The 25,488-nt window shown below is 33.1% G+C and overlaps 1 protein-coding gene across 1 annotated transcript; it reads left to right on the forward strand.

Moving 5' to 3' along the window:
- The first annotated feature begins 395 nt into the window (after nt 1-395).
- LOC134242654 (uncharacterized) lies at nt 396-25,266 on the forward strand. Its single transcript, XM_062724759.1, has 14 exons — nt 396-547; nt 791-868; nt 6,212-6,267; nt 7,211-7,315; nt 8,885-9,055; nt 12,119-12,148; nt 12,970-13,128; nt 13,302-13,361; nt 15,723-15,908; nt 20,549-20,614; nt 20,756-20,971; nt 24,055-24,117; nt 24,954-25,136; nt 25,222-25,266. The coding sequence occupies exons 7-14, from the start codon at nt 13,000-13,002 to the stop codon at nt 25,264-25,266; spliced, it is 948 nt and encodes a 315-aa protein (XP_062580743.1). The 5' UTR covers nt 396-547; nt 791-868; nt 6,212-6,267; nt 7,211-7,315; nt 8,885-9,055; nt 12,119-12,148; nt 12,970-12,999.
- The last annotated feature ends 222 nt before the right edge of the window (nt 25,267-25,488 follow it).

Here is a 25,488-nt window from a genome sequence, read left to right on the forward strand (position 1 = left end):
TAAGCCTTCCTGCCATATTCTTTCCTGATTTATCAGAGTCATTTATTTAACTAATATTTAAGTCAGTTTCAGAACTTTTTGATGTCATTACATTTTTAGGGCGCAATAAAGCTAAAACCATACCTTCTTCTTTTATATTTTCGAGGTATTATACACTCTTACATTTTTTTTCATTAAAAAAAGGGGGGGGGGGGGTATAATCCATACTTCAGGTGCCTGTGGTTTTTCTGCATACAAACACGTATGCAAAATATAATTTCTGTACTCTTGTCGATGTCTTTAAATGGCCTGCGCCCCTCTAAAAAATAATCAACAAAATAGAATGCAGATAGCAATGTAGACAGATGTTATATAGATAATATGTCATTATTTTTGGTCTAATGGGTATGCATGCATACATCCGCAGGACTGCTTTTGACTCCTCGGGACCTCGTTACATGTTTCTAAAATCCATCCCTGTTACTGCAAAATCCTAATTTTTTTTTGGGAGACGAAGTCTATCAGATAAAAAAAATTTTATAGGGATTGAAGTGGAATTCTCTTTCAGGTATGTCTTCTTTCGGTTTCCTTTCACGTTTTTTAAAAATGTCCCGAAATATATTACTTTCGTTTTGCGTTGTTCTTGGAATAACTGTGGAATATATTTTCGTTATTATGAGCTTTAGTCTACAAAGATGCAGGTTAGATCTTAAGGAACTACTTTATTTGTCAGGGGTTTTTTTTATTTTCTAGTTGTCTTTGATTTTCAGAACAGATATTTCATCCTTGTAAAGCTATTTTTTCTTCTCAGTCATACGAAGAGCAGATAATAAACATGTCAGAGGTATGAGTGAATATTCGATTAATACAACTGTCCGTTAAAAGAAAGGTAAGCAACATTCCATTTATCTTATAGACAATCTTATTCAAAACATTGGTCTTAATATAGCAAAGAATCTTCAAATCAACTTTGCGTAAAATTAAAAAAAAAAAAACTACAAGTAAAGAGATAGACGGACATGCTATGTAGAAAAAACAGATGGGAAGAAGACGAATACGTACATATTTCGATTAACAATAAATCAAAAATTGATATGACAGTATGCATGTTACTTTTAAGTAAACATCTATATTTACTCTGAAAATAAATGAGAACAGCGTTCAATAACACCCGTTATCCTATACTCATAACTAGTCATAATAATTTACCAAAAATACTATATCTAAATATCTAAAGAGTTTTAGAAATCAATATCTTAGTACCAATATATCTTATGTACATGTATACTCCAGAACATTATGAATACAAGCGCGCGTCTAATATTGAACATGTTATTGTAAACATTATAGATACCTTCCTAACAAGAAATGACGCATGGTAGGGTCGCTTGCATGATGCTTTTACATTGTACAAGATATAGCACACGTTGAATTTAAGGTAGGACAAAACACCCGTGAATTCTATTTTCACCCATTTCTTAAAAATTACTGGAGGAAAAAAATATACTACTACTTTATTGACAACAATGAATGATCCCTTAAAGAAAAATAATAAGTTTTGGCATATTTGCGTTATATTTTGTGAAAAAATTAGAGAATCCTATATATTGGTTACTTGGGAGCTTACATTTTGAAATGTGTTTACGCTATCTAAATGAAATATACAAGCTTTTAACAGTCTGTTATAAAATGTAGTGCACCTTTTGTTCCATAAAAAGTAGAGGGTTAATATTTGGAAACATATATAAGGAGTCTCTATTCTTCATGTACTACAAAGGTCAAGGTCATATCACAAGGTCAAAGATCAAATATTGTGACGTCATCTACTGAATCCTTTAGTTTTTTTGCCATCCATTTTTTTTTAATTGCCAGAATATCTTAAACCACCGGTTCAATTTTCTTTATTTTTACACATTTTATCCTAGGACCCATTTGAATCATTCTATTGATTTTTTGTAAAAATTGAATCATACGTTTTCTCTTAAGAAAAATTAAACTGTCGGATATTTACATGTGAATTTTCAGTTTCTGATACAATGTATGTTCTATTTTACTTAATATTTAACCAAAATTTTCCAGTATCAATGTGACTTACTAATTTAAAGTAACAAAAGGTTATCTTTATTGAAAGTATTACTCAAATTTGAAATAGATCAATGGAAAATTCTAAAATAAGGCTCATTCTCATGTCGAATGTCTGATTTCGCTATCTAGCTTCTTACAGGGGTCTGATAGGCCATATTTCAGACTATGTCGGCAAAAAATATGCGGTTTAATTTCTTTCATATCATGTATAAAGAGAGATTTTGTATCCAAGAACAAAATATCAAAGTTTCAGAAAAACTGAATTTGGGGAAAAATTTAACCTATCTATTTGGTCCTACCTTAAGTACCGATACCGAAAACTCTCATTAATTTTCAGATATTCAAAAAATAAAGGAGTAATAGAACTTAATTTGGCAAATATTGACAGTCGTTAGTGGCACAAATGCACTTGCAAGCTTGTGCAAACAATGACTGAACTGAAGTGTATGCAGAAATTCTCTTAATAAGAATATTATCGTCTAAAAATGGAGTTCATAGTTATATAGATTCTATTTTTTCCGACTAACCGATAGCAAATTTGCCTATCGATTACCGTCATTCTGACCGAGTAATCTGTTTACCGGTTACAAAGTGGCATACCTAGTATTTAGTTTCGTTTTATTCCACAAAGTACATGTTATAAAAACATTCGATATGTTGCAAAATAAAAAGTATAATAGAATAAATGATTTTATCATAAAATCTTTTATAGGTTCATGGTTTACATGTATTACATAGAGCATAATTATAAACTGTGTTAAAAAATGCGTGGCGTTCAATCCTCATGATTTTGAAACCTCTTAGCTTTTAAAAAATACACTTGTCTTTAATATTATGTTTCATCAACAACTCATGCAGTTGCCTAGCTAGATCACTAGGATAAAAAAAGCCTTACATCTATACTTATAAATTAACAGAACATTTTTCATACAAATTGTTAGACCATTATTTTTACACTGAATTGACGACGGATTTTTCCATTATAACCTGATCATGACAAGGAGCACACGGCGGATATGACTGGTCGACAGGGGATGCCCACTCTTCCATGGCATCTGATCCCATCTCTGATGTTTGGGGGGTCCGTGTTTTCTCTGCTCTTATTTTGTATTGTTTTATGGACTCTGATATTGAATACTGTTCGTTATCTCCATATCCTTCTTACACTTGATTATTTTAGCATATTTTGCTTGCTGGAGATTAATATTTACAACACATGATCAACGTCATTTTTTGATGTGAAGGATTTATCGCACCTTGACGACAAATCAACAGTAACTGTGCATCCATTTTCTTTCTGAATCTCTTTTTGCTTTTAATTATGTAAAAACAAGTTCTTTGTATACGTTTTTATTTCTTCGTAACCAGTTTAAATTTTACCTAGGGGCAAAACATTATAGAACTTTATAGAAACTTTAGGATGCCCCTTCCCCATTTTGACGTCATTTTCGATGCCTTATTTGTTCGGACACTCAATGTACAATTTACGATACAATTTCATAGAACTTCCCTGAATGAGATAAAAATTCCATATCGTATGAAACAATATTGTCCCAACACATACATGTACATTAACCTCGTATTACGGGATTTTTTAATGTCAAATGTACATACCAAATATTTTTCTTAGTTGCACTTAGGTCGAAAAAAACGTCGTTTTCGAGGTTGCGCCTCCTGGACAACCATTGCTTTAAAACAATTCACAAATTTATTTAAAATAAAATTTATGATTTGTGATTTATTTTATAGAATAGAAATTTTAAAATTCATTGATGTACATGTACCTACGCATGTAAAAAGGTTTTAATTATAATTGCGCTGATCCACGAATTTGTTGATACCCCCCCCCCCCCCCCTCGTATACAATTTAGGCCATATGTACAATGTACATTTGAGTGGAACACTAAGCTTTTTCAGTATTTTAAAATGCTGAATATTTTATAGTTAAATGTGCCTTTTCATTGTCTTATCCTTGATATAAAATCAATGTAAACAGTTCACCCGAGGTATAAGGGTGTTGCTAAAACACGGAACGGAAAACGGAAAATATTTGTCAAGCAAATAACAAAGATTCTATATAAATCAGATAAAGGAGCAATACCATTGTTGTAAAAGTCATTTCTAATAAAAATTTATTGTAAACTATTATATATTTATGAGTCATCCACACATACAAAATGGTACTGAAATTCGACCCCCCCACACACACACACATACGAAATTGGATTTTCGTGTTTTTGGCAAAGGACATATCCCCCTTTATTGCTTGTCAAATTTGTTGTATGTTGGAATTTTTTTACTGACCCCTGACCACCCCTCTTTCAATTTGTTTCCAGTGTCAATGTCTGTAAAGACAAAAATAACTTGTTTTGATATTTAGATTATGCAGGCAGTGTCGAATTCGCGAATGATAAAAGGGGGAGTGGCAGTTTCTGGTCTGTTTAGGGACCCACAGCCACATTAAAAATTAATTTATTAAACCTTATGTATATTTTGGATACAAAAGGGGGGGGGGGCAGACCTATCACAGCTTATAAGACATTTCTGATGAGCAGGAAAACAAACTCATTTTTACGGGGTCATTCATAAGCACCCCCCTTCCCAAACATACACACATATGTACTGTAAACAAACAAAATTTAAATTTAAAGATTTTGCATTATATCTACCGCATGAAAGTTTTCCAACTTTGTCTATCCAGAAAACGAATCTATTTTGAATAAAATTTTAACAACCAGTGTGAATAAGAGATGTTTATTCGAGCTTGCCGTAAAGATTTGTCCTAAAAGCAATCTTAATATATATATTTTTTTCATTTTATTTCTCTCTCAATGGTTCAATAAAATATCAATAAAATATCAAATATTTGCCCTCCCCCCTATTCATAACCTTTTTTCTAAGGAAATGGTCGTTCAAGTTCACATCTTCACACTCTTTGTGAGTGTTATTAATGTAGTAAGTTATTGTGAATAAAATAGTACTGAAAGATGTTGGAGTCGGAACTTACCCCCCCCCCCCCCCCCAAAAAAACAACAACCCCAAAAAACAAAAAAACCATATCTATATTCTATTTCTCTAACCAAAACCGGGGGCGGGCCCCCCCCCCCCCCCCCCCCCCCCGTTTTCAAATTTGATTGTAGGTGACTGAACTGATATGTTTGCGATTTTTCGTAAATAAGAGATTGAGCATGGCAAAATCAACTTGTATTTAATTGTGGTGATTGAATGTGTACAAGTTATATCGTTTATGATAAAATTTGTGCATTCTCAGTGATTTAATCCAAATTGTTATACCTCTAAAAAATTGTTCCTATACAAATCTGTACAGAAAAAAGTCTAACATTTTTAATGTTTTGCTGAGCGGGCATAAAAAAATCGATGTTGGACCGCTGAGTGAAATGTTGGACCGCTCGGAGAGATGTTGGACCGCTTACGTCACAGAATGGGCGGAGCTTAATCTCATTTTCATTCTTTGGTTTTAAAAAGTGACAGATCTAATGTTACATTATGTAATATAGTACAAAATACATGTATGTCAAAAAATATAAAATAAAATGAAAGGTATAACGAAACATTTATTGACAGAGTTCTCGGGCAAAATGCGTTTTGTCCCACCCTCGAACCAAACTGTCTGCCTTCGGCCTAACGGCCTCAGGCAGACAGTTTGGTTCTTGGGTCCGACAAAACGCATGTTGCCCTCGAACTCAGTCAATAAATGTATATTAATATATTCTGTTTTCTGTTCCCTTCCGTTTTCCGTTCCACGTTTTAGCAACACCCGAAGTATAATAAGCAATAATATATCAGTTCAACATACACACTTTATAAATTCAAAAAAAAAAAAACAATTAAAATATAACGAAGTGTATTTCTGAAAACTATCTATACTCTTCTTAAACCAACTGCGAGCTTTAAAGTATTTCGTAATTCTATAAGCCTGTATAATACTATCAGTAGAATCTGAAAGATAGATTTTGAAATAATCCGAGCATTCCCATTCAATGTACATGTAGATTTAGGTTAATGAAATCAAAATCTTAGAGGCAAAGTATGCCTCAGGATGTTTTTTAGTAAACTCTAAAAAACTTGTGAATGAAATGAAATTATAATATTCTAAGCTCAGTAAACTTAATTCTTTTATTTGTAGACATTGAAAGAAAGATAAGGTGAAATAAAATGTCCTGTTTGTTTGGCAGAAACACAGTAAGTTATAGGGTTGATTGTGATTTCAATTTGTACCTGTATTAAATTTTGTTTTCTTTTTTAAACTGAAAGCTCAGTTGAGTTTTTTGATCACATTTGGTAGTCGTTTGTCTCCCGGTATAGTTTTCTTCCAAATCGCCACTTCTCAGTATTGAAAGATAGGGATTCATAAAGGGTAATTTCCTCTTCCCAGTCAGATAATAATAACAAGTGAAAAAATTATTTGCATCCTTAAAAGTCGTCTCCTTAAAATCCAACGGCCAAAAAAGAAAAAAAAACTTACTGACGACGGAATTTTCCGTTATTTCCTGATCATGACGGCCGGGGATGCTCACTCCTCCATGGCACCTGATCCTATCTCTGATGTTGCAGAAGTCCGTGTTTGCTCTGCTCTTATTTTGTATATTGTTTAATAGACTTTGAGATTGAATACTGTTCGTTATCTCCATATCCTTCCTCCATGCATATGAAAGCTACATCATTTACTGTAGATTAGAATAATCTAATCATGCTCAAACGAGTGGAGTCGGACCACAAAAGGCGATCAAATTTTAAATTGATCAGAAAAAAATTGTAAAAAACTCTAAAGAACAACAAAGCAATTACTTCAGCTTTTGTTTAATTTGTCACAATAACCACATAAGTAGTTACATCCCTTATGTAAGTTATGCCGCGGATATCCAGAGATACATATATTTTATAGCATTTGAATGTTAATAAAATGATACCGAAGAGTAGGGAAAAGTCATATATTTTTCCCCAATATTTTGAATAGCTAAGTTAAACCTTTTTTTTCTTTTTTATGAAGACAGAATACTAGGACTGTAAAATTGCATTAGATACTCCTCTAATTATCTCAAAATTAAGTACTACAGTAATCGTGACGTTTATAAAATGTACAAATCGTAATTACTTTTTTAATCAAAACAATTTTACTTTGCAGAAAAAGTACAAGAATGAAGAGCCAGATCCGTACTTTCAGACTACACTGGACGTTGTACATGAACACATCAAACCAAGATGCGATAATTATTGTTGTCAGAATTAGGTAGGAGATCAGATTAATTTTACACAGAATACAAATATCCATTAAATCATCTTTTTGTATTAGGAAAGGCATTCAAAAATTGTAGAAAAGGCTTTAATTTAAGGAATAAGAGCTAGAGCCACTTTATGCATAAAGTGGCCCTGTCTTTATTTCAATTAATAAACTTTCGCCCTCTTTCCCATTTCATCAGATATCAAAATAAAGTAGAGACTTAGTGCTTCCATTTTCTATATTAAAATTTCTTTTTTTTAACATCTAACTATTGCAAAACAGACTTTGAGAAAATGAAATGCTCTCGAATTTTGAAGAAAACATGCGTATTTGAGTACCTTCAGCAAAGAATTTAAATATGAGCACAGTCCACGATATTAAGATTAAAACATGCGTTTAAATCTTAAGAAATAGATCTTTCGTTATGTAATTGCAAAGTTTGGCTCAGGAGTTGTGTTCTATGTGAAATATTGAAAACTTGCTTTAGTTTTAGGCCATTTTTTAAAAAAAATTACATGATATTGGGAAAATGACGCATTTTGTGACGTCATAATGCATTGACTAGAGGGAACATTGCGTCATTTTTCATAGATGAATGGTCAAAAACAGTCTAAGTGATAAATTGTTAAATACTAAGTTTTCAACCTAAACTGAACAGTTTTGATTTTTCAGAAATGCTCAGAGCCAAAAAGTTCCTTAGTGGCTCTTGCTCTTTGTCATTGAAATCAGAATATGATTTAAAGGACTCTCCCAAGCCTATTGACTCCCATTTGTATTTTATGACGCAAAGTTGCCATTATAACTTTTGAACGATAAGGGTTAGGGATTTCTTACTTCACATATGTAATACCTGTAACAAGACCTGTCATAAGAAATTTGGGTACTAATATAATTTAATTTGCATTTAAGAAAAATACAATTTTTGTTACGTTGCCATACAGAAGCATCAGTGCTTCACAAACATATTGTTTCTTATAACTTTTGATTAAGGAGATAGGGCTTTCATATTTGACATGTGCATTACCTGTGATATTTGTTTGTTTGTTTGTTTGTTTGTTTTTTTTATTGTTTGTGTTTTCTTTTGTTTCTTTATTTAAGCCAAATTTTCGTATAACAGCGTAGCACAGAATGGGGTTGACCTTGAATCTCGAATTATGATTTCGAATCACACAATAGTTTACATAAATCTCGCCTTTCCAACAAAAAATATAAAAGAATTTATGGCAATCATTTTTAATATGGGACAACTAAAAGGATACGAGCACTGCTGATATATATGACAGAAATCCAGATTATATCTACATTCTTTGTTTATGCATTCATATTGCATTCATAATACATTACATGTAACTGTGACAAGATATTTCTGAGCATGCTATGATTTCCGACCAATTGACCTTCACGATTGACCTTAATCTTTGATAATTCAACTTCGGTGAAAATTTCGAAAAATGACATATGATTAGGGCGTTCATATTTGACACAATATATCATTAAAAAAAATAACATATCACCTACAAAGACACCGATAGCAAGAGACCACAATTCTTTGAATTTTCACGATTTCTTTTAAATCAGGCAAACTTCCGGCTTCAAGCATGTGGACATAGAGTGTGTGCAAAATGTCTAAATAAATCTACCAAAACGTTTGAGAATGAACATCGTGTGTGTGTTTGCCCTTGCTGTCAGAATTTGAAATACCTGCCATGGTTGGAAATAGATGCCCTGATAAAATATAGTAAAACAATTGTACGTTTTTGACTTTTTAGCTCACTGATCTATAGGCTCAAGTGAGCATTTATGATCAAAATGTGTCCTTTGTCTGTCGTCGTTGTCATAAACTTTTCACATTTTCATCGTCTTTTCAAGAACCATTGGGCCAATTTCAATCAAACTTGCCAGAAAGCATCCTTGGGTTAAGGGAATTCAATTTTGTTCATATGAAGGGCCAAGCCCTTTTCAAAGGGGACTAAATTATGAATTAATGAAAAACTGATGGCATCTTTAAAGAATCTTCTCAAGAACCATTGGGCCAGGGAAGATGAAACTCATGTGGAAGCATCCAGGGGTAACGTAGATTCAGGTTTGTTCAAATCATGACCCTCGAGGGTAGGGCGGGGCCACAATGATCGATCAAAGTTTAAGATAGGAATATATAGGAAAATTCTTTAAAAATCTTCTCCAGAAATATAGAGCCATGAAAGATGAAATTATAATGTGGAAGCATTCTCAGGTAGACCGGTCACGGTAGCCTAGTGGTAGAGCGTTCGCTTCGTGATCGGGAGGCCCGGGTTCGATTCTCGCTCACGGCGCCGCGTCATACCTAAGACGTAAACAAAGGTAGTGATTGTTCCTTCGCCAAGCGCTCGGCATTAGAAGTGAAAGTCAGGGGTCTTTCGGATATGACCTTAAAAACGTAGGTCCCGTGTCACGCTAGGCGCTGGCACGATAAAGAACCCTCACTGCTCAATGGCCCTGAGTGCCGAGTATAGGTCTAAATTTGAAGCCCTTCACCGGCATACGGTGACGTCTCCATATGAGTGAAAAATTCTCAAGAGGGACGTTAAACAATATACAATCAATCAATCATTCTCAGGTAGTGTAGATTCAATTTTGTTCAAATCATAATCAACGGGGGAAAGCTGGGCCACAAAGGCTGATTAAAGTTTTAGATAGTAATATAAAGGAAAAATCTTTAAAAAGATTCTTCCCCAGAACCACTGAGCCAGGAAAGATGAAACTAATGTGGAAGTATCCTCAAATAGTGTAGATTCAAGTTTGTTTAAATCATGACATCCAGGAATACGGCGGGAACACAATGGCTGATCTTTTTTTTTTATAAGAAATATATAGGAAAAATCTTTTAAAATATATTTCTCCAGAACCAATGGGCCAGGAAAGATGAAACTCATGTGGAAGATTTAAAGTTATTAAATTATGACTACCGAGGATAGAATGGGGCCACGATCGTTGGCTGATTTAAGTTTTACATAAAAATACTTACTAATAAAAAAATTTCAAAAAATATTCTTCTCGAAATTAGCAAAACCATGATTGGTGATATTATCGATAATATGGAGACATCCTCAGTTAAAATTAATTCAATTTTGTTCATATCGTGACCCCTTCGGGTGAGGTCATTTTGGGCAATCAAAGCTTTACATAGAAATATATAGGAAAAATCTTTTAAAATCTTCTCAAGAACAGCAAAGCCATGGCATGATTGGTGATATTTATATGGAAGCATCCTCAGGTAGTGTTTTTTCTGGAGAACATCAGATCTATGATCAGTATATAGAACTAATGGGAGTATCCTCAAGTGGTTTAGATTCAGATATTGTTCAAATTATGACCCTTTGGGTTAGGGTGTGGTAAGAATGAAGTTTTGCATAAGAATATATAGAAAGAATACAGCTGTATAGAGGAATAATCTTTTCAGAACAAAAACGTTTTAGTAGTCAAATTGACATGTAAGCACGTGCAAGTAGTGAGACTTAAATTAATTCAAATAATGTCCTACTGTGGGGGGGTGTGAGGGGTCAAAATCGGAGATCAAGTAAGAAAAATCGTTCATCATATATGTTTATACAATATACGTCTGAAGGGAAGGATATATTGAAATATTATGGTAATATGAAGACCCTGTCAGGCCTGTAAACAATTCTTTAGGGATAAATCAGGATTTAGTCTTTAGCAATTAGTAACAGTTAACCAGAGATGTTTGTGAAACACTTCTTCCCCCTCCCCTTGGACCTAAACACTAAGAATATGGAAAGAAAAGGCAAATAATTCGAATTTTTCGTAAGTCTTAGAAGCATTGCTTTCAAAAATTGCCCGATCGAACCCAAATCAAAACTTGACCCAACAATCTACCGACAGTAGCAATGCAAATGGAATAATATGTGTTCGGGACAGGCCTTCACCACAGTTAGAATACGCCCCGTATACTTGCAATGCAGCAAATCGGAGCGGATATATCCTTAAATGATTTTGAAGAATAAAGAAGACTTAGAGCTGCACCTGATTAATTAAACACATTAATCAAACCAAACCCTTTTGAGATTGTATATGCCTTTTATCTCAAAAAATAATTCAAATAAAGATGAAAATTGAACTAATTTCCTAACATTTTTTCTCACCTCAAATTTACCTGCCATGTTTACATTGGAAACTCCATGGATGGTTGGTATAGTAAATGCACTGAATTCTAGATATCGTCAGAGTTTGTTTCGCTTCATTGCAAATACAAGGAGCGAATTCCATCATTAAACTGTGTCTGTAGGACAATATCATTTTAACGATAAATTGGTCTATCTTAAAAGCAAGAGGGGGGGGGGGGTAATTATATAATCAATTATTTCATACACTGTATGTTGGCATTTTGCTAGCCATGTTACTAATTATAAATCTTCTTTTCAAGCATTGCAAAATTATAATTATTTGCTTTATGGATATACATGTAGTGACATTCTTAAATGTAGAAAATTCAAATCCCCCTTCACCATTAAGTGAACTTTGTGATGCTTAACAGATTTGTGCTTTTTCACTAGCCCGTGTACTCAGATGAGCGAGGTGACCAATGGACCTCTTGATACTGATAAATTTCTTTTAAACAAGAAAAATAAAGCAAATTTAAAATCAAAACATGCTTATTAACGCATTTTGATAAAAAAGATAATTTCGTTATATTTTATGTAATCTACTTTTTCGGTGATTAATTCTTATATTTCTTACTTCCATATTATCTAACTTATTTGCATCATAAAAAGCGTGTTTATGAAATTGTATTTCTTTACATCTTTTCTTTTTTAGAACTATTGCACAACCTGTTTTGATGAAGAGGTTTGTATTGTAAAATAACCCATTTTAGAATTAGAACTTCTTAAAAACCAATTGTTAGACGATCGAATCTATTCAAGGATTGATTACATGCAGTGTGGTTATTCCATTGCTTATGATGTACAGCTTTATGTTCATTATACCGTTTATACTAACTTGGATGATTGATTTTGCATATATGATCCATCGTATATACATCACCTCAGAACTGGCTAAAATGGTCTAAATATTTCTCTAGCTTTGTGCTGGTACTTTTCAAGTGGCCAACTATTTCCTTTATGGTCTTATGTATCAGTGGTAGCAACACTCATTACATTATAACAAAAAAGAAACCAAGTCTCATTCTTCCATACTTTATTCGTAGAAAGTCATCTCCTGTTGCGATCATTCAAGGTCATTTACAGGAAACAGTATCGAATTAAGGACAGACGAGACGTTCCTTAATAATAGATAAATTTTTCTTAGAGTTTGTCATTGAAGTGTTGCTACTTAAACATGTTTACTCACAAAAAATTGAGGTACCTTACCAGGCATTTCTGCAAGATACCAGGGGTAGTTTTTCTTATATAATCCATTGGGGAAGAAAAATAATTTTCCAATTTCAAATTTTTAAGAGTTTGGACTTTTTAAAAAGGTTTAGAAACTGGTTTAGACATCAGAATGTTATTAAAATTTTCAATATTTTTCATATATTACGAAGATATACAAAACCGATTTTGAGGAACGTCTCGTCTGACCTTAATATTACAATGCAAGTTACTTTTGACTGTATTAGTTTGCTCCTTTTTCCTCATGTCATTTTTAAGTCATTTCTATTATTTCAGGCCGTTTTTAGGGCTCATTGTGGTCATTTGATGTGTAGTAATTGTTTGGAAAATACAGATTTCTGCACAACCACGAAGATTTGCAAAGCCTTTGGTTGTAAACAGGAGTTTTCATCAGAAGAAATTAAATTAGCTCTAAGGAACAGCCCAGAAATAATGGTACACATTACACAGGCTTAATAAAAGAACCAGAAAGGATAAACTGTGCATAGAATAAGTATTATATATCTAAAGTTTACAATACATTTTTAAGGCGAAAAATCGTCCAGGAACTCGCTTTCAATTCATCACAATCACATACACGGAATTATCTATTTTTTTTTCCTTTTCAGGTATGGAGGTATTTTGAAATAGCTAATTATTTACAGTGTGATAGAGGTTGTAATAACCAGGTAATATACTTTTCTATATCAAGTTTTTTTTACGACATACTTTAATTAATGTTTGTGTAAAATAGCCCGAGGTCATGAAAATATTTTCATCCAAATGTGAACAAAAGTTTTATGTACAACAAGCAATCAGCTGCTTAATTAAACAAACATGACAATGTTTTTTTAATGATGGGTGAGTGGATTAAAATATTTGAGAAATCGGGATTCTTTAAAAGTCATAGTTTAGCATTTTCTTTTGGTGTTTCTTCGTCTACTTCCAGTAATACGGTATGTTAATAGTTTTTGCCTACAACTGTGCTTTTGATTTTGGTATTTTTATGAAATGTATTATTGTTGGTGGTTAATTTATATGCCTTTTAAAATATCACCGTTTTTGTCGGTCGTCGTGCGTCATCCGTCGTGCGCCGTGCGTTAACATTTGAACATTTTTAGTTTCTTCTCTGCAACCGCTAAACCAATTTTAACCAATTTCGGCACAAAGCATATGTGGGTAAAGGAAAACAAAAATTGTGAATTTCAAGGTCCCTGCCCCCCTGGGCCCTGAGAGATGGGACCAAAACAACAAATATTAATACAATCTTTTAAAATCGTCCTCTATACCTCTGGAAATCAAGCAATAAAACCGTTAACATGATTGTAATCAGCATAGAGTCATCTACCAAAATTGTGAAATTCATGGCCCCAGGGTCAGGGGTTCTAGTGCTATGGCGGGGCTAAATAGATGATATAGTGAAAATGCATTATTTCTTTAAAAATCTTCTTCTCTGCACCTGGGCATTAAATAAACTAACCATGAACATAGTTATGAAGAATAAGACTGCCTCTTCCACAGATCTGAATTTCATGACCTCTGTGTCAGAGATTCTGGTGTTCCATTGATTTTGTAGTGAAAATGCATTAATTCTTTGACAATCTTCTTTTATGCTCCTGGGTATTGAACAAACAGAGTAAGTACATAGTTATATAAATATATATAGATATAGCAAGAATGCCTCTTCCAAATATGTGAATTTTATGGCCCCTCGGTCAGAGGTTCTAATGCTAGGATGGGGCTCTATTGGTTATATAGTTAAAATGCAATAATTCTTTGGAAAATCTTTTTCTCTGCTCCTGGGTTTTAAAATAACAAAGTAAGTACATGGTTATATTGAGCAAGAATGCCTCTTCCAAAATTGTGAATTTTATGGCCCCTGGGTAAGGGGTTCTGGTGTTAGGGCGGGGCTCTATTGATTATATAGTGAAAATGCATTAATTCTTTAAAAACCTTCACCTCTGCTCCTGGGTATTAAACCAATGATCTAAGTATTTAAATAGTTATTATGAAAAAAAGATGCTTCTTTCCAATTTGTGAATTTCTTGGCCCCTGGGTCAATGTTCTAATGTTAGGGTAGGGCTCAAATGATTACATTCTGAAAATGCAATTATTCTTTGGAAATCTTTAATTAGCTCCTGGGTAATATGGAAATGATGTAGATACATATTTATGATGAAGAAATATAGTTCAGTCAGGGCCTTTGGGTTAGGGGTATTTCGGGAGGGAGGGGGGTACATAGAATGAAAATAAAGTAATGCTTTGAAATCTGCTCTTTGGTTTTAATCAACCATTTATGATAAAATATAATTCAAAACTTATGATAAAATTTCAAAAAATTTAAAAATATGTGGCCCCAGGGTCAATGATTCCTGTGACGTGGGTTGGGGTGAACAACTGGTGGTTATAAAGTGGAAATGAATTTCTCTTTATTACTCTGATCTACCCTTGGGTATTAAGTTAGCAAAGTAAGCATGCTAAGTGTATAGTTATGATAAATTATAGTGCATTTTTCAAAATTGTGAATTTCATGGCTTTTTGTTTAAAACATGAACCAAATTCAATTGTTGGAAAGTTGTTAAATGATACCTATAAGGTCCGTGGGACTCTTGTTAACATAAAATATTATACTTTCATGTAAATTACTTGAATCTGATTCGTCGAAAAACATTTGATAAAAAACAATACTACCCGCTATATAATGAAGCCGCGCCCTCCTGCGTAGCAACAGTCAACATTGCTTGACGACTGGTGATATAACAAAAAATAGTGACTGCGCGGAATTTATTCGCGCACGGTTCACTGTAATATGTATTTGTATAAAACATTCAGTATAATATAATAAATATTGCATGTAGTTGAGTGTAACATTGAAAAGTTTCACCCCTCGAAAACCATTGTCAACCTCGGCTGCGCCTCGGTTGACAATGGTTTTCTTGGGGTGAAACTTTTCAATGTTACACTCAACTACATGCAATATTTATATGATAGCCTTCAAAAAATAAACAGAAATGAAATGAAAATCATATAATTTGTTACTTATTTTGTAGGCGATTCTAAAGGTAACGCTTTGCAGACACTCATACTGCTTTCCGTGTTTACATCAAAAAGAATACAGTAGCGCATATACATACTGTAATCGGGATGTGATACTTTGTTCATCGACATGCAATGTGGAGATTCCAAGATCTGTGGTCCAGAATTGTTTTCTACTGTTCAGAAAAGAGGCAATCATGGTAAATGTCTTAAATAAATAATCATGCTCTTTGCGACGGAATGTTCCACTTTGAGGAACCCCTTCTTATAATTTTATCGAAATCGATGAAATTATCTGGGCTAAGTACAACATCCTAAGAGGTAACATTTGACAAGCGAATTCAGAGACTTTTTGTTCCCAGCTGAATGAACAAAAACCTTGAAAATGCTCAGATTGGGATCGGAGGGGAGGGGGGGTTGAATCTCCCTCTTCTCGGATTTTGTACACGCCATACTTCATAACTTGTTCATGAAATATATGTAAATAACGATCAGTATTGAAGCTCAAAAATCATAAAACGATACAAAAATATGAGCAGAGCAAACATGTACCTCCAAAACGTCAGAGGTGGGATCTGGTGCCATGGAGGAGCAACTTAAAGCGACGTAAATTGCAGTACACCTAAGCAAGTTACCTGTAACATGTATATGGCATTGGTTAATTTAATACTATTGGTTGATGTATTTAGTTTATCATTAAGGTTATATTCCACCATTAAATTCTGAATGCATTGGAGCTTAAGAGGCCTATACGCAGTTTGAGGCTAATAGTTTTTTTTATATATTATATGTATAACTCTTGAGAGAAATATCTCAGTTGATACGATACGCAAGAGCATGCTCCACGTATGAACGTTTCTAAAACGAGGTAAATTATTGACAAGCAAGATGATGAACCAATAATTTCAGCAGTCTCCTTTAAGGTAGGATTCTTCTCATATTTCTAATAATTAAAAATTAATGAAATTTTCACAGAATCAAAAAGACAATATCAGTAAGTGATAATATCAGTGAAATCAAATTTGACCGTTTTATATTAGAGGCAAGGTCAGGTCAAGGTCATTATCTTTTTCCTTGACATTAAGAATAAAAAAAAATACTATTGCCAATCATGTGATACCTACTTCTATTTCAAAAGTTTAAAGATTGTTCTTTTTGCATAAAAACATATTACTATACTGGGTCTATAGCATGATATTACCAAATTTACATAAATAATTTAACCTATCTGGATATTTGGCTAATCCGAATTTTCTCAGTTTTTCTTAATTTTTAAGTATATATTAGTTATTTTCATATGCTTCCTCTAATTAACTTTTTCTTATTTTCACATATAATAAAGTAGTCTTATAAATGTACAAAATGATACAAAAACAAAAAGTTTTGATCGTTTACTAAGAGAGAAAAAATTATTTTTGTGGAATTTTGGCACAAATCTGCACTCTGATAGGAAGCCTTTAAAAGTAAACAAAGTGCTAGTTTGTTTGGAAAATTATATTTATTTGAAATATTTTGAAAGTTTAGTCCCTCATTTTTAATTTAACTTACATTTGAAAATTTCTCCAAGTCTTCGATTGTGTAAAAAATATAACTAAATTCATTGTTCTATTATAATTTTGAGAGGCAGAAAAGAAGATATTTTCATACGCCACCATTCCGCCAAAAATATAGTCCCTGCTAGTTTTCAAAAAAAATTCCTTACACCTCAATATAAAAAATATATAAGCAAATATACTTTGAATGCTTCATCTTGTCAGAAACCAGAGAAGAATCCTACCTTAAAGTCATCATTTCGTATGTTCTGTGTTCGATACAATGACCTTGTCAGCAAATACAATTTATTATTGAGTCAAATGCTGACTGACGTTTTTCATACGAATTGTTAGTCCATTATTTATACACTGAATTGACGACGGATTCTTCTGTTATATTCTAATCATGACAAGGAGCACACGACGGGTGTGACCTGTTAGCAGGGGATGCTCACTCCTCCATGGCACCTGATCACACCTCTGATGTTTCGGAGGCCCGTGTTAGCTCTGCTCTTATTTTGTATTGTTTTATAGACTTTGATATTGAATACTGTTCGTATATTATATATTTAGAGATTATTATTATTAGATTATTATTATATTTATATATTTAGAGATTGCACCGATTTAAAATTACATTTTATTTTCTTTTGTCTGATATATTTGTTTTAATACTAATTCCATGTCTCTAATGCTCAGTATTTCCTAATTTAAAGCAATGTAATTTGATACACCTTATTACTTCATAGTTACAAGAAGTAAGGGCTAGAACTATTTGTTCAGGAAAAAAAGTGACAGAAGTATCAGTTTTGGAAACAAAACCATTGTGACGACAGCAATATCGTTGCTTCACAACAGAAAGTTTCCAATTTTACATCTCGTAAACATACTTACTATATCATTGGCCATTTTCAAAATTATATTTTGAAAACATTCTGATTGCTAACACAACAAATACATGTACTCTGAAGTTGACATTAAAACGATGCTTGAGTTTCTGATGGACAACATCGTTGTGGTTTTCGGAGACCAGATTTTTACAGTCTATTGGAATATCCATGGGTATCAATTTCGCCAGTTATTAGCAAATCTATTTTTGTAAATTTATGAAGCAGAATTTGTCAAAATAAAATTCGTGAACAGAAGCAAACAATTGCTGTGGCTAGAAAGCTTCATCACAACATTTTTATAAATCGACAACGTATTGTAAATAATAATAATGGTTATTTTGATACATTATATCCCGGTGAGCTAAAATATACAGCACAGTTTGACACTTTTTTCATATTTAGATATTTTACTTGAAAAAAGACGTTGATGGTTATATTATAGCCAAGCTCAATCTATGATAAACGTGATACGCTATTTTCCATATCATTATGTACGATACATGAACACTAGGGTATACTCGTCGCATTTGTTACACCTGACTGCTTTATTGATACGGGTATCAGCGTGGAATGGCGATCAATGTTCGTGCTGGTTATTTTGCATTACATCTGTTTGCATTTTCTTGCAGTTATGTGTATCTTGGTTGTTTGTATACTGCACTACACTGTTCAACTACAATTGTAAATGTCTTTGTTATCTTACTTTGCTGCATTAGACGAAGTATAACGTCATTCTTCTCGCTACCGAGTCCTGTATAGCATACTTCCGTCTACACCGGTGTCGACTGATTACACTGAACAGTGATTAAGTCCTGCCCTTTATATATGGTTTGCAATGTAACGAGAATCGGAAACAAAAATGGAGGACACATTCCTTCTACGAATCGTGTTCAGCTTTAACATTTTAATCATCAACTCCCTTACTTATATATGCAGCAATATACCTTTATCACCTGCATACGGAAATTATATATCTCAGTTGACTCTATATCATAGAGCATGCACTACGTGTGTTAAATTTCCAAAACAAGGTAAATTATTGACAAAATTAATCAAATTAATTATTTTGTATAACATTCTACTGTCGATACAATATACAATGACCTTGTCAGCAAATACAATTTATCCTTGAGTTTGACTTACATTTTTCATATTAATTATTAGTCCAATATTTACACACTGAGTTGACGACAGATTTCCCCCTTATTCCCCGATCACGACAAGGAGCACATGGTGAGTGTGACCAGTCGGCAGAGGATGCTCACTCCTTCAAGGTACCTGATCCCATCTCTGGTGTTTTGCAAGTCTGTGTTTGCTCTGCTACAGTTCGTTATCTTCATATTTCTCATTTAAAAAACAGGTTTATAACCTTTTAGAGGCTTAAGATGGATAAATAAATCTATAATAGTTTATGTTTGATCAATGACATCAAGTTTAGTTTCAGAAACTCGGATAGCTTGAAGACAGAAGGATACATGTAGACGTTTTCATTATATCCCTTCATCGATTTATGCGGAATTGATACTTTTAGTCATTCTGACAGTGTTTTTTTATATTTGGGCTAAATCTGACGTCATCATAGTATTCATAATATGACGTTTTGATGCCACTAAAAGGAGTAATATGTCAACTCGAGTGTACCTGTCATTTCATAGTAATTCTGGTGCAAGAATAACTCGAACTAGTACATGAAACAGTTGCAGTCATTTTGCAAAGGAATTACCAAAACAATTAAAACATCAAAGCCACTATGAATAAGTATTGTGTTCCTCATCAAATTATGCCGATTTTTTTAAAAACTGATAATCAAATTGATTTTGGTAAATAAATATTTTATTTCTTAAAAGATAAATCCTTATCGATTTAACGTAGTGTAAAACTACAATTAGAATGTTTTCAAAATATATGTGAAAAAATCCCAATGTGACAGTACATATTTTTGTTATCATTTGTGCATATTTACATGTACATGTGTAACAATCACTGCATATATTGTCGTTCATCGGTTTATATTGCAGCTGACTGAAAAGTTTCACATGTACATATAATTGCTGGTACAATTAACCTTAACTTAAATGTAACCTTAACGCACCGCAGATAATGTTTATTTAAGTTTAGTTTGAAAATATAATTGGTGTGGTGATTACACTGACGTGCCTTATATACTAATTCCTGCTGCTTCATTGTGATGTTACATATTGTCATTTTGTTCATATTACCATCGGCATCCATGCATCGAAAACTTAGGTGGCCGCTAAGGCCATTTTGGCCTCATATAATAGATCTTCAGAATATTTCAAAACACAGTGGAACTTAAACCTTACAAGTAAAACTGGTCATATTTGAATGTGTTATACTGTTTGGTTGCAATAAAATTACGCATCAGTTCATTAGCACTGAGCGTACTTACTTTTTCAGACAGCTATTACTCTAGAATTGAGTAAAGAAAAATGCATACGCTGTAAAGATGAAGATTTGAAAACGGTGATTAATTTTGTTGATTTTCCTTATGATTTAGTAAGAAAATGAACATCTTTAAAAGATATTTTGTAAAGGTAGAATGCACATGTTATGCTTTTGGCACTAAACGCATTTTTAAGAATATCATTAATTTTTCATTTTTAGCTACGGATTAAAAACAGATTCTGCTCTTATTCACACGCTTATTGTATTCTGTGCTGTGAGTACATGAAAGCAGGTTCATTGCGTGAACAACGTCCATGGTTGATGTCTGATGTAATTGAAGAACAGATTGGTTGCATACACACTCTATGCAAATCGTATACTCCTTTGAAATGCTTAGATGTCATGGTAGAAACTCTCACCGGTAAAAACATTCAAGTGAGTTAAAGGATTGTTTACAATATCTGTAAACATACATTATTTAAGAAATAAGGTATCATTTTTTGAGTTTTATTGAGATGTAAAACGAGTTGGTCACGTGATCAAATCCCATAAAACCCGAAGGGCTTTATGGAAGATTTGATCATGTGCCAACCCGTTTTACATCTCAATAAAACTCAAAAAATGATACCTTATTACTTATATTTACATTTGTGACTTATTCATACTTTATATTTGCCTGATTGTTACTTTTAAGGTGTGAAATGCGTTAATTTTTCAAACCCAACGGCATGTATGTAATCCACTAAACGCGCGTCGACCCTTTAAGACGTCACAGAGAAATTACGTCGAACGTTTATCCAAACGCACATCTATGACCTCTTGACCCCATACCTGTATTTATATAGTTATAAAAACGCTTGCCTTCAGTAGTGTTATATAAAGGAAAACATTTGCAAATGTAAATATAAATTGTTGAAATGGTGACTTGTTGAATCTTTAAAACTTCATTTTAGATTAATCAATGTTATGAGGATATTATTCATTGGTGCTATGAAATCTCTGGATGAAGATTTTATTAATATGATTGATGGAATAATAATATCAGAAAGCTGATAAACATCAATCATCTGTGACATTGTTCTGCATGATTCATTTTCGAATGGAATGCATGTATAAGAAGTTCTTTATTTCAGTAATCCTTTTCATACTTTAGGAATATAATTAAACTTCAAAGCATCTCTTTTTCTTAAATCTCCTACGGTTTTTATTACAAGCGAATATGCTAAATATATAAATATTCAAATTGTGCACTAATTACACATATATATGATTTTTTTCAGCACCGTAAGAACATTTTGTTAAATCATTTGTAATTATTTGGGTTTTAGTTTAACTAACGTTCAAAACTATAAGATCAGAGCTTATCACTGGCAAAAAAAATGAAACCCTCCCTATTCTTTTTTTCTTGGTAGGGGAAGGGGGCTCTATTGCAAACCATTAAGGACAGAAAGTCGACCCTTCTTTACGTAACTTTTTCATTACCAATACCCTTTGAAATTGTGTGATATTTCAGTCTGTCTGCTTGTCTTTTCGTCTGGCTGTGTCTCGGGCTACCAGTATATATTTCTGTTTGTAACAATGTCGTTTCCACACTTAGCTTTTGCACTGAAATTGTAGATAATGATTTCTTCTGGCTTTTGAAAGATGCCTATTGAATTTGGAGTCAAAAGGTAGAAGGCCAGGTAATAAATTCTAAAATTCTGTGTCTTAACACTTTCGTTTCCCTGCAATACATGTATCTCTAGAAACCTTTGAGATTTTGCAATTTCATTTATTACCAAAAACGCCTATGGCCTAAGGAAAACACATTTCTTTCGAGGTTAAAAATCAAAGTTTGAGGTCGTGAATTCATACATTCTTGTGTTTTTAAACTTTCATTTCCAGGCGATATTGATATATCAAAGGTCCGGTCTTGTATTCCACCATATTTTAAGTTAAAGACTACAACTTGTATTTCCTACAAATACACTTCGACCATTGCTTCTAAACTTTTCAATTACAAAAAAACTTTACATGGCCTGGATACAGAGTATCTGAAACAGAATTATACCCCACGCAACTAGTTGAGTAAGGTATAATGTTTTTGACCCGTCCGTTAGAGTGTCAGAGAGTCAGTCAGTCAGTCAGTCCTTTTTTTTGTCAGCGCAACTCCTCATAAACGGCTGCACAGAATTTGCAGGTATTTAGGACACAATGTGTAGATGTGCATATTACCTGGAAATTCCGATTCCATTATTTTTTCGGGAATTTCGGGAATTTCCGCACTTTTTAACTTAGGCATTTGGCCATAACTTAAATGTAGAGATGAACAGTTTGTCAGCGCAACTCCTCATAAACCGCTGCACAGAATTTCGCCAAACTTTGCTGGTATTTAGGACACAATGTATACATGTGCATCTTACCAGGAAATTCCGATTCCATTATTTTTTCCGGGAATTTTTGCACTTTTTAACTAAGGCATTTGACCATACCAAACTTTGCAGGTATTTAGAACACAATGTGTAGATGTGCATATTACCGGGAAATTTCTATTCTTTCATTTTTTTCCGGGATTTTCAGCACTTTGAGTTTTGGGGGAGCGTGGGTATGTGAGCTTGCTCACTTTCTTTCATTTTCTATAGTGTTCATGTGCCTCTTCACCCTATAACTATAGTTCTGCTGGACACGTTATTACAGGTGACGTAAATATAGTTAATAATGAGGACCTTACTGTCCTTACATCACTCATTTTAAAAGGTCCTTAATATAGGGAACCCTATATCCTTCAACTGGCATCAGAATTTTATTAATATTATGCATGTATAAACGTGATTACTTTCACTTTTCTATCGTCAACTTCCTTTACTTATGCAGCAATATACCTTCATCACCTGCATACGGAGTGTATATATCTCAGTTGATTCGATACGCAAGAGCATGTTCCTCGTATATGAACAATTTCTTAATTATTGACAAGCAAGTTGATGAAACAGGAATATCAGCAGTCTCGTTTAAAGTTATCATTTCGTAAGTTCTATGGTCGATACAATGACCTTGTCAGCAAATACAATTTTTCATTCAAATGCTGACTGACGTTTTCCATACCAATTTTTAGTCCATTATTTAAACACTGAATTGACGACGGATTTTTCCGTTATTTCACGATCATGACAATGAGCACACGGCAGATGTGACCGGTCAGCAGGGGATGCTCACTTCTTCATGGCACCTGATCCCACCTCTAATGTTTCGGAGGTCCGTAATTGCTCTGCTTCTATTTTCTATTGCTTTATGGACTTTGATATTGAATACTGTTCGTTATCTCCATTTCCATTTAGGAGCTATTGACTTTTTGAATGAAAATGTTATACCATAAATCTCTTTGACCCTTTCCGTTCTTCCTAAAGTGTCCCCCCTTGATCCCAATTTAAGGTCAGCAAGTTATCCTCTTTTGTTTCCTCTAGCGGGGGGATAAAAATTCTCTGAATTAGCTGAAATCTTGATTATTTTTATTGCAAAAACATCTTTTGGCATTTCAGACTGAAATATTCATTCGCAATGCTAATTTTCCAAGGAACTGCAATGGATGCAGGACAGCAGAGGTAAATATTTTGTGAAGGTTAAGAAGCAGGATTTAAACAATTTTGTATTTGTTGCCGCCTCGAAACTTTATTCTGATCAAAGTGAATGACCAAAGTGTACAAAACTATTAGTACATCCGTATGTTTTTCTTTAGTTATGTACAATAGATTTGTATATCTTTTGTGTTTAACATCACTGAAAAACGGCCTCATAACTCCTTTGTTTAAATATATTAACAAAAAACTTTTTTTAATGTTTCAATATCATATCTCACCTTTCGTGACATCCAAAGTCATGAACTGCCAACGATTGTTCTTAAAATATTGTATAGAATGAATTTCGAAAAAGATTGATTTTCATAAATTTTGAAGCAAAAAATGTTGATTAGGATGAGACCGTGAAAACCGACGTCCCGTGTCGCAGATGGTGCTGGCACAAAAATATCCATTGCTGTTAAATGGCCTTGAGTGCCAAGTATAGGTCAATATTTATGAACTAAAAAAATAATTCTCAAGAGGGACATTTAACAACCTAAAAACAGTTTCAACATAATATATATATATATATATTTTTCTTCTTTTTTTAAGAAATACGCTTCTTGGAAATTTTATATTTTATGACATTTTTTTGAGTTTGTTCTATGCTTATGTTACATGTACGTGAAATTAAATAATACAAATGATGTTTGTCTTTGAAGATTACTTGAAAGTGATTTTGTGAAAATGTCTTTACATATGTGCATAGTACTTATTTTAAGAACACATTAAGGTTCATGAAAAAATTCTATGTACTCTCGAATTATTTACTTATCATCCCGCAAATTCTTGATTCAAAATTGCAATTATTTTTATTTCAGGCAGATATCGTGTTTGTTCGTTGTTCCCATGGGTTTTGTGTTGGATGTATAGATAGCAGAATGCAAGAGAGATCCAACAATGGTTACCTACAATGTATATATAGAGGATGTTCCACATTGATTCCATTGTTTGTCATCAGTGAACTTCCAAAATCAATTCACTGGGATGGAAAATCATCTGATGTATGTTTATTTTTATTAAAACATTTGCACTGATGCCATAATTAATTCATGCGATGATTATATAAACTATTTTTTCCTTACCTAGATTAATGGCCTGCTAGTCGGAAATATATGTGGTAAGTTTTATTAAGATAAACTTAAAGATGTATCTTTACTGCTTCAATATTCTCATATTTCATTTGATATTTTAAACATATAGTATCGTTGAAATATTTGATGTTAAATACATAAAACATTATGTTAATGGAGTATAAATAGGCCTAAATGTTTTACATTGTCTGTTTTTCTTCTTCAAAACAAACATTCATCATGCTTTAGATACATGTATATTCAAATATAGAAATGTGTTATG

This window comes from Saccostrea cucullata, unplaced genomic scaffold (assembly GCF_032062105.1).
Source record: "Saccostrea cucullata isolate Sc308-1 unplaced genomic scaffold, CSIRO_AGI_Scuc_v1 ctg904, whole genome shotgun sequence".
Taxonomy (NCBI): Eukaryota; Metazoa; Mollusca; class Bivalvia; order Ostreida; family Ostreidae; genus Saccostrea; species Saccostrea cuccullata.

What these genes read in the sequence shown, in the direction of transcription:
- LOC134242654 (XM_062724759.1), top strand. Translation starts at nt 13,000, where the DNA reads ATGTGTAGTAATTGTTTGGAAAATACAGATTTCTGCACAACCACGAAG. An exon ending in AAGATGAAGATTTGAAAACG is followed by an intron (nt 20,615 to 20,755) that starts GTGATTAATTTT and finishes TTTCATTTTTAG; the next exon opens with CTACGGATTAAAAACAGATT. An exon ending in TCACCGGTAAAAACATTCAA is followed by an intron (nt 20,972 to 24,054) that starts GTGAGTTAAAGG and finishes TTGGCATTTCAG; the next exon opens with ACTGAAATATTCATTCGCAA.